Source organism: Amblyomma americanum, chromosome 4, assembly GCF_052857255.1.
Source record: "Amblyomma americanum isolate KBUSLIRL-KWMA chromosome 4, ASM5285725v1, whole genome shotgun sequence".
In the NCBI taxonomy this organism is placed as follows: Eukaryota; Metazoa; Arthropoda; class Arachnida; order Ixodida; family Ixodidae; genus Amblyomma; species Amblyomma americanum.
In genome coordinates, this window is record NC_135500.1 from 173,068,420 (window position 1) to 173,078,419 (window position 10,000).

The 10,000-nt window shown below is 47.9% G+C and overlaps 1 protein-coding gene across 2 annotated transcripts in view; it reads right to left on the reverse strand.

The window, feature by feature from the left end:
- Nucleotides 1-1,422: 1,422 nt before the first annotated feature.
- Nucleotides 1,423-10,000, reverse strand: part of LOC144128664 (uncharacterized) — an 84,482-nt gene continuing 75,904 nt past the window's right edge. For both annotated transcript variants that reach the window (XM_077662247.1, XM_077662248.1), the window contains exon 7: nucleotides 1,423-2,295. In XM_077662247.1, the coding sequence (XP_077518373.1) occupies nucleotides 1,929-2,295 (367 nt within the window). In that variant the 3' untranslated portion in view covers nucleotides 1,423-1,928. The remainder of the gene's footprint in view (nucleotides 2,296-10,000) is intronic.

A 10,000-nucleotide genomic window follows, 5' to 3' on the forward strand; every position in this document is an offset into this window, starting at 1 on the left:
GGTTTCATCGCGAAATCGGCCATAAACAAGAATATGAGAGTAAAAAGGGAGTAAGCTGATCTCCTGCACTCTCCCTCCAAAAAATTGCTGTAGTTTAACTGCTGCTCAACCTGATTAGAGAGCGAAAGCTGTGATGTATCAGACAAGTAGGCGCGGCTTGGCGTCTGTAACGTTGAGTGCGTTCCGCACCATGGATAGGCAGTGCGCCCACCCTGCCACCCTGGAAGGTGGCAGTTAAATTAATGGTTGATCGCGAGTGTTCGATTCATCCTTCGGTGAATCGAAAGGTCAAAGGCCAAAAATGAAAGGTTAAATGGTGCGACACCATGCTGGACTACTTATGGTAAGGCCCATAGCCACACTTGACCTCTGGCTCACTTGAAGGTCAACCGGCAGCGCACGGCGAAATCGGCTTTACCTAGCGTAGTGAAGCTTTCACTTCGAACGGAGTGCGCCAGAGTACAGCTTACTCAATTTTGACTCCTTTCTGTTCAGAGTGCGGCAACATCTATATTTTTTTATTTTTTTTTTCTCTTTTATAGCCTATAAAGATCCATTTTCAAAGAAACTAGCGTCATTTTCATTAAAACTCGGCAATCTTTCTATATATATAGGCCAACTTCAATTTTTCCTCAGAGCTCAAATAAAGCTATCAACGCGTTTCCAGGCCATCCCAACGATGAGTCCGGCGCCTTAAAAAGCGCTGCTGGCTGACTGTGTAAAAAAAATAAAAAAAATTGTGGAACAAAGTGTAGGAGGACGGTGTCGTGACTCATCATTGTGCATCGCGCAACACCGAATATCTGTCGAGCTGCGTCTCAGCTGTCTCATGGCGCTGTTTCGAAAGGCAGCTATTCGTTCGAAGCGCCGTCAGATACTCCGATCAAGTACTCGAGACCGGATTTTACAGATGCTATACAGAGCTCTCAATATGCTGTGCGGACGAAACGATTGATGACGGAACATTTGTATGTATTTTTGTACGATCTATAAAGCTTAAACTTTGAAGACACGCGAATGCATGAGTCCATTAATGTGACACCGAGGGCATCCTAGCTTGCTTCAGAACGCCTGAGTACTGCAGTTGCTATGCGAACACAGACTTCGCGCTGAAACCTGTACAAAGGCGGAGCTGCTTGGAAAGTTTCTTTTAAATGGTTCTAAAACGCGTTAATTCCTACCTTCTTGTACACTAATGATTAAATAATGCCAGACACTAGGTGTGGCATCAACACCTGAACGAAAGTGTTGATGCCGCAGTCGTTGCTTGAAGCGCAAGGTTTTAGACATTACCAGCTCCTATAAAGACGGCCATCTTATGGCTCAATGCTCCTTAGGTGCACTTCTTCAACTCTACTGATCTCAGGCTTTCACGTTAATGAAGTTTGGCGACTTCTCATGCCAGAAAAACACTTCGCCATCTCCACTTTACTGGTATATTCAGCAACGCTGATGCGTTCCAGACTTGTGCAGAGGTTTGCAGAGCCCGCTCTGCTGTGGTTTTGTCTAGCTCTTCTTCTGCACTTGTTCGGTAAACATCTCAGCAACGACGTCAATCCCCTGTAGTTTCTATCGGCGTAAATGTGACGGTCTTTTATTAACCCACGTGACTTCGTTCTCGTGGCAAACCGGACGCAGGCATCGCAGGAAATCAGCAGATAGAGCCTGCATGGGCAGGTGGACCAATGAGCCAAGGATTTCCCCCAGATCTCCATACTCTCGAAGGTCATAAACGCAAAAGGTCTTCGCCGACAGTTCATCTGGCACGTGGGGACCTTGGCGAAGCCGATGACAGCGACGACAGTGAAGCTTCGACTCGCTGAAAGCTCTGCTCACTCAGCCGGCACATGAAGGCACAATCAGCAGAAAAAGCGCAGTCTTTAGAAGCATGTTCAGTTTAAGTACAGAGGCCTACACATTCGCGTGCACTACGCTTTGCTTCGGCTGGTCGCGGTCGACGCGCTACTGCTGGTCGCCGCGGTAGTGAGTCTCTGGGCGGACGTCCGGGGCTCCAGCGTCGTCGACGAAGAAGCGGGAACTGTCCGCCTGGTGGTGGTGGTGGTGGTCGAGTCACTGTCCGCCGCCGTCGTCTTCGCCGACACGTCCCGACGCACGGGGGCCGCGTGCTCGACCTCGGTGTACGGCCTCGAGTAGTCGTCGGCGGCCACTATGTCCAGGTTCCGGTAGCTCCTGGACTGCACGTTCTCCCGGTTGTCCGTGTAGGGCGCGTACAGCTTGGGCAGCGGCTGCCGGATCCGAGAGGCGATGCGAGCGCGCCCTCCCAGCGACTCGCACCTTGAGAGAGGAGGAGGTATAGAGCGAGGAGAAAGTGTTACAAATTTGGCTAACAGAAATAGTAACGATACTGAAAGAAACCGCATCCTTGCTACACGAAAGTTTTGCTTTAAACTGAGTAAACGCGTTTCGTTTACCAGGGGCCATAAATAGAATCAATCAATCAATCAATCAATCAATCAATCAATCAATCAATCTGGTGGGGAGAATGGTGCATTTTGGCGTTACCGTGGGCCCTGGCAACAACGCATGCCACTGCAAAGTATCGCGCGAAGCAGGCGGGAAATATGCATTATCGGGTGCTTGGGCCCAGGAAACAGGAAGCGGAAGTTATCTCGCCGCACATCCCTTGTGTCATCTTTAACCGGAGCTTACATGTTAGTCACAGTGGCTCGTTTTTAACGGTATACTGACTGCTTGCAAAAATCTTCAGTGCGGGGAACCACGTATATCCGTACGCAATACTCTTAAGAGCACTTTTATGCGTTGCATATTGCAATCACTCAGTTCAGCCCTTGGGCGCGGCCGGGCAGCCACCATTGACCTTTAGCGCAACCACGTGACGTGACGTCACGACAGCCAGAGGAAAAGCTGGGCCCCAACTCGCGCGGTCGCGCGCGGGCCGCAGCCACCACCTGACTCCCGCTCCTCCCGCTAGGGGCGCTGCGCCGGCGCGTGACGTCACACAGGAAAAGCTGGGCCCCAACTGGAGCGGCCGCAGCCACCACCTGACTCCCGCTCCTCCCGCTAGGGGCGCTGCGAGTGCCGCCAAGCAATACCTCGCCCTCAAAAAAAAAAAAAGACCGCGCAATATGCAACGCACTCTTGGCTTAACCAAGCTAAGCCTGGCCATTTTTTGCATTACACAGTGCAACGTATAAATATCTGCAGTGCATGCAGTGGAATATGACATGCATAACTGCAAACAGCGACGTTGCCGGAGGTGTACTTGATTGTACGCTTAAGTCAGAGCGCTCCTCAGGTACAGCTACGCGTGGCTTTTCCTTTCATGGGGCATAATATACAATCAACACATATGTCTGACCACTGGCAAACGTGGTTGTCTATGTAATAAAGCAAAGGCAAAACTCAGTGCGCAGCTGCGTCCAATGTCTCGGACGGTTAACAACCACACGTCTATTCACATTCGCGCGCTTACATTCAATCAAGGCCATCCCAACTGTTCCCCGAATCCTCCCTTTATCCGTTCGCAAAACGAACGAAATGAAGGAAAATGCTAACATTTTCGTTTACACCTTCGAGAGTGGAGGAACAAGCAAAGAGCTTTAGACGTAGGCTGGCCGTTTATCTGCCAACACGAAAGCGGGCGTAAGGCATAAGACACGACTGGCTTCGAATAACTGACGAAACGTAAATATATGAGGAGAGGCTTCCTCATACGTCTCGGAAGTGGCATCCGTGCGCACCGACAGCCGTCACGCATTGCTGAGGCCAACCGTTTTCGACGTGAACGCCGCGATATATTCGACGTTCGTGCATTATGCGCTGATAACAAGCGCCACAGACAACGGGATGAAGCAAGATAGGGCACGAATTACATGAGCAACCTGTATCGTTAAGCACAGACGTATGTAGCATTGTTCTGCGACGAGCGGGCATCATTCTACATTCCGGCAAGCACTCGAACCTAACGATAAAGGCCGACACGTAGTACAGGCCGCAGGAAAAAAGAAAATAAAATAACGGGAAAGAACTTCATAACAGGAAAAACAGAACGCTTGGGAAGACGCTCATCTGCGCCCTTGAAGTGGAGCCGAACGCATAGCAACAGCTGGCTGCCGCTGTCAGGCGCGCTGCCATCCAATAAATCGCGAGAAAAAATATGTATACGGACAGGAAACACGAGTAAAAAGAAAACAGTAGCAGCAAATGCAACGGCGGAGTGCGTGTGGAAACTCCTAAGAAGGTTGTGGCCGTCGCAGCAGGCCGTTTTGACACCGGTCTGTGTGACGCGGTTCCGAGAAGAACTGCAGTCGTCAGGCGAAGGAATCCATGTTCCTATTCGCAAGAAAACCGCCGTCAGCTTGGCGAAACAACGCCGAATCTTTGTCTTGTCAGCCATACAATATCAACCAGCGGAGGAATTCCTTTTCTTACTCGTATACCATACATGTATAGTCGATCTTTTAGTTACCGGCTTTCCTAATGTAATTGTACTCGCGTCTAGAGCATTGTTCAGGAATTGGGAGGGGGCGCAGAAAGTCAGCGGAGTAAGGTGACACTGAAGCAGTCTCAAGCGCGCACTCTGCCAAAGGCGTCAGCCGGGGAACTTTGGTGTCGGGCCAGTGTTCCGTTTACTTTTGGTGCCGCTTGTACATGCGCGAGCCAAGAAAGCCTCGCGTACAGTCTTTGTCAGAAGTTTAGAGACCAGGGGGCCTTGCTTTTGGGCCACATCATGTGACTCATTTTGCATCCCATCCCTAGCGCTCCAAAATCTTATGAAGGCAAGAGGAACTATCACAGTCCCCATCTTTAAGGTTGGGACTTACACGTACGGACGCTAGGAGAGTTCAAGTATACGGCTTAGCATCAACTACCCCCCCCCCCCCCCCCGAATCTAAACTTTTCACAAAGGGTACCTCCTCTGCCACACTGATGAAACTCGCCGATTCAGTGAGCTGCGAATCTTTACCTGAAATAAACAGGTAACATATTCAGGAAAACTTTGCGCTGATTAACACAAGACGGGAGGGAGAAACACACACACACACACACACACACACACACACACACACACACACACACACACACACACACACACACACACACACACACACACACACACACACACACACACACACACACACACACACACACACACACACACACACACACACACACACACACACACACACACACACACACACACACACACACACACACACACACACACACGCACGCACGCACGCACGCACGCGCACACACACGCACACACACACACACACACACACACACACACACACACACACACACACACACACACACACACACACACACACACACACACACACACACACACACACACACACACACACACACACACACACACACACACACACACACACACACACACACACACACACACACACACACACACACACGTGCGTGTTTTCCCTCCCGTCTTGTGTTAATCTGCGCAAAGTTTTCGCGAATATGTCGCTACACCAAATGGCCCAACGTTCTGCTCTATACTAGAGAGGTAACCATTTCCCCCTTATTATGTGCTCACTATCGTTTGTTTCGATCGACTGCTTCAGCCATGACCTCTAGATCGAGGAGAAAACAGGGGAAAGAGAAAAATCTCTCGCGACAACTTTTTGAAATTTTCGCGATTTTCTTGCTCGCGTGGCACCACTGCGGTCACTGAGCTTTCATAGTTCATTACTGAACTCTTTGCAGCGCCACCGTTGATGCCATTACACACATCAGCCGTCGCATTTTCCTTTATTGCGACCTTGAAGGTGCGGCCGTGTTTTTACATACGAGGTGCTGGTATTGACGTGTAGTGAGATAAGAAAGGCGGGGTACACCGGTCTGACGTAAACCGGCGTGAAAGGAAAGTGAGCTGTTAAAGACCGTTTTAATCCTGCACTGCCAAGGCGGGACAAATGTTGGGTGAAACTTCTGGCTTCCGGCGCTTGTCGCTGCTGGCCGATTGCAGAAATATAAATGAACGGTGGGTTTATAAAAAAAGAGAAGAAAAATGATACCAGAGAGCAATTAAATTAACGACAGCGAAATAGCTAAAGAAAAATTACGGGATGGAGTGAATTTGGCAGTTACTCTCTGGTAACGAACAGCAGCATACCGATTATGTTATAGGGGAATGGATTTAATAGTTGCAGCTTGCTGGTGCTCAACTATGGGAGAAAGACTTGGATACTAATAACAAGGCTTGGAATTTAATACGGGCAACGCGGAGAGTTATGGAAAGGAAAATGACAGGTGTAACATGAAGAGACTGGAGGAGATCAAAGCGGATTAGTGAACAAAAGTAAGTAAATAATACCCACATGGAATATGCAGGTAATGCAATAGAGGAAAAAATAAACCGGTGGTCAATTAAAGATAACGGAGCAGCTTCCAATAGAAGGCAAACGCAGCAGAAGGCGGCAGAGAGTAACGTAGAAAGACACTGAGAAATTCTGCCGAGGCAAGGTGGCCGCACCTGGCACAGGACAGGGCTAATTGAAGGGATATGGGAGAGGCCTTTCTCGTGCTGTCGACGTGGTTAGGCAGGTGCTGCTGCTGATGAATTAAAATGAGCCAATTAGGCCAATTCGTGAACGTTCAAAAACAATAAAATTGCACTTGCACGCACATTCGGCCACACGGAATAAATCAGCAGCACAATCTGTGATCCTTCCATAGACTGTTAATAGCAGCATATCGGTTTAAATTTTTAGCCTGTTTCGCCGGAACAGTTTGCTGTTGCCGCGAGTGATCTAATAGCACGACTTGTGAATTACTGGCAGCCGACAGTTCTGTTTCGTTCGAAACGTGCTATATGTTGGGAAACTGAGCAGACTAGGAAAGGGAAATAAGGAGCTCGTTATGACATAGATACGAAGAAGGCCAACAGTCCTTGGTTTGTTGTTACGAAGTGTGACGACTATGAATTCTTTCGCGAGCAGAATAAAAACCAGTCGACATTTGAGCAGCCTGTATTGCACGTGACACGCAGGACATTACAGCGCTGACGTCGATTCAGCCTCTATCGCTCGTCCCCTGCATGCCCTACACATGCACACACTCACGACTGGCGTCAGGCTCACGCCCCTGTGTTTCCGTTCGCCGTAAGGGCGTGACAGAGTGCTAGCATCCGTCTTCTCGGCTCGTATCTCGGTTGCCTGCCTTCCGCGCGGAACTCCCGTGAGTAATGGTTGCCCAGAAGACGAACGAGCTTCAGACGAACGCGAGGTTCAACGCCTCGCGAAATGCGTTGTGCGAAGCTGAGTTTTATGAAGACCTGGCCTTTAAACTCGTCTTCAAAAGGAAATGCGGAGTGGTTTTATACGCTGTCAGACAAAATTTTACCTCGACCTCTCTTTTGAATTAGTCAAGGTTAGTTTTTATGTTATGGTTTTCTTACACTTCTTAACTTGTGATGGGATGCGGCAGAGTAAAGGCCCCTGGTGACAACACTGCCGAAGCCGCAGTTGAACTCTTCTGTACAGAATGTTAACGTAAAATGATTAAAGGGATTAAAAGAAAAGCAAACAAACTTCTTCGTAAGAATCGGCTTGAAGTAGTAAAGAAGGCGGTCGTATTGAGCAAGAAGTAACATTTTAAAGTTTTGGTACACTAATTAATTAGTAAAAAATAGCTAATCAACTTCTACAGTATTGGAAATACGTTGAAAAGTTCGAAATGAAAAGGGTGCACAGCGTCAAAAGGGAGTATAAGTGGGACTATTCTGAAAAAGGCAGCTGTTATCCCAGGACCCCTTCTGCGACACATTTCGATGGAGGCGGAAATGCAGAGGCCCTTTTAATGCTCCCTCGACTTGGCCATGCAAAAAGATCAATTAGTCATAAAACTGTTTCCTTGCGTGGTTTGCATCGTCACTCACTCACTCACTCACTCACTCACTCACTCACTCACTCACTCACTCACTCACTCACTCACTCACTCACTCACTCACTCACTCACTCACTCACTCACTCACTCACTCACTCAGGCGCATGCACGCACACACGCACGTACGCAAGCATGAACATATAGGTTTCGTCACATGTATACCTACAGTAAGGACAAAAAAAAAAGTATGGTGGGGCAGCCAGAAAAAGAATGTAAACCAATATGCCCCTGCCTGTGCCAATATACAGTAAGGACAGTGAGCCATCCTGCCCCAATCATAGCGATGATGCCAGGTTTGGTGGGGGTAATTCGGGGATTTATATGACAGGTGCAGACAGCACGCACGGTCTAAATTCTTAAGCGGGCACCCATTTCCGACTCCCCTATGCGGAGGTGTTTGTTGACCTACTCGTGAGCTCAGGTCAGGAGCAGGTCAAATGCGGGTCATGGATGGCAGCTTTATGTGTTTTTCCTTCACGTGATCTCGTTTCTGTGCTTACTGCCATTGCCACATAATTTTTTTTTTTTTGTGCGAGCACACGTCCCTCGTTTGTTAATGATTCTGTCAGGAAACGTTCGCGAGCTGGGTCAAATTTTCTGTCGTGCTTTTTATAGTGAGTGGGAAAGATGCGGCACGCTATATACGACCAACTGTTTAGCAAGGCCAGTTCTCCGGCATATGACAGCAGCGGATGATGATTCGTCCCAAATACGATGCTGACAGTGGTTATTGTTGCTTTATTAATTTCAGAACACCCAAATGTAGTAACACATTTAAGGGCGTTGCGCGATCAGACCAGCCGAACGAATGTATAACTTCCAAGCGGAGAAACGTGCATCAATAAGGTGAAATTAAAGACAAGAAAATGTTTACCAATTTGCACAGTTTATTTATTCAATAATTGGCTTGTTGATTAATTACTCAGCAAGATGTAGACAACGCCGTGAAGCAGGCCGAAACAGATTACGATTGGCACGATGTTCAAGGGCAAAAACAGGGGGCAAGGGACTAAACGTCAGCAATAGTGAACAGTTGCCAGTGATGCTTTTCGTTCGTCACTGTCAAGAGAAATTATCAGGAGTGAAAAACATGGTCTTCAATGACAATATACACTTATATAAAGTGATCAAATTTTATCATTAAAAATTAGACGAGAAAGCACACGCGTCTTAGCCAGAGATTCAGCTCTCGTTTTGTTTCTTCTCATTATTGCTATTATTTACTTTATTGGCGACAGTCTTTCTACACGTACTCTTTTATGGCTTGAAAACGTATTTCCGCGCTGCGAATTACATCGTGAACGAACTGATACTCCCATTGCTTCCCATCCTTCGCAAACAGGAACGGTCGTTTACCGCTTTCATGACGTCATCGCGTCGATACGGCTTGCAGCCATTTTTTTTTTGAACACACAGGAATAAACGTGGACATAGTTCATTGTCTCCCATGGGCAAGAGTTCGATCTTGCAGCCGTGCTGTTTTATCTGGTGTCAATGACACAGACACGGTCGCGTGCGACCTTGCTCTCTATATCGGAACAGAACGTCGCATGTAATCACACCTCTTGTCTTGCTCGGCCCTTAGCGCTGTACATGGCTTGCGTGCATTGACGCGACCGCATGATTTTCCCCTTTGGTCGGTCACCTTGAAGCCTTCGCGCGACGTCGCACTTTCTGTAAACGTGCGCCTTTTGTTAACGAAGCCAGAAGAAATCAGATCACGTGGCTCTTCGCGCGCTGAGTGCATACCGTTGAGTGCGTTTGAAATCACACCGGGAAAGAAAATCGGCCCAAGTGAAAAAAACACAACAATACAGTGACGTTGGACGAAAAAGAGAAAAACGAAAACCAATAAAACAATTAACGACGAAGCCTGCCCGAAAAAAAAAAAGAAACTTGTTCGGATTACTCATACGTTGAAAGAGCTTCCCCGTGAAAAGTGTTTCCCCGAGGAAACTCCTTTACTGGAAGAAAAAAAGAGAACAAAATAACGACCCCGGAAAATTCTTTGAGAAATGTGAAAATAAAGGAAAGGAGGAAATTAGAGCCTCTGCACCGACGCAGTGCGCAGTGAATACAAAATCAGGCTCTGTTTGAGGCAATA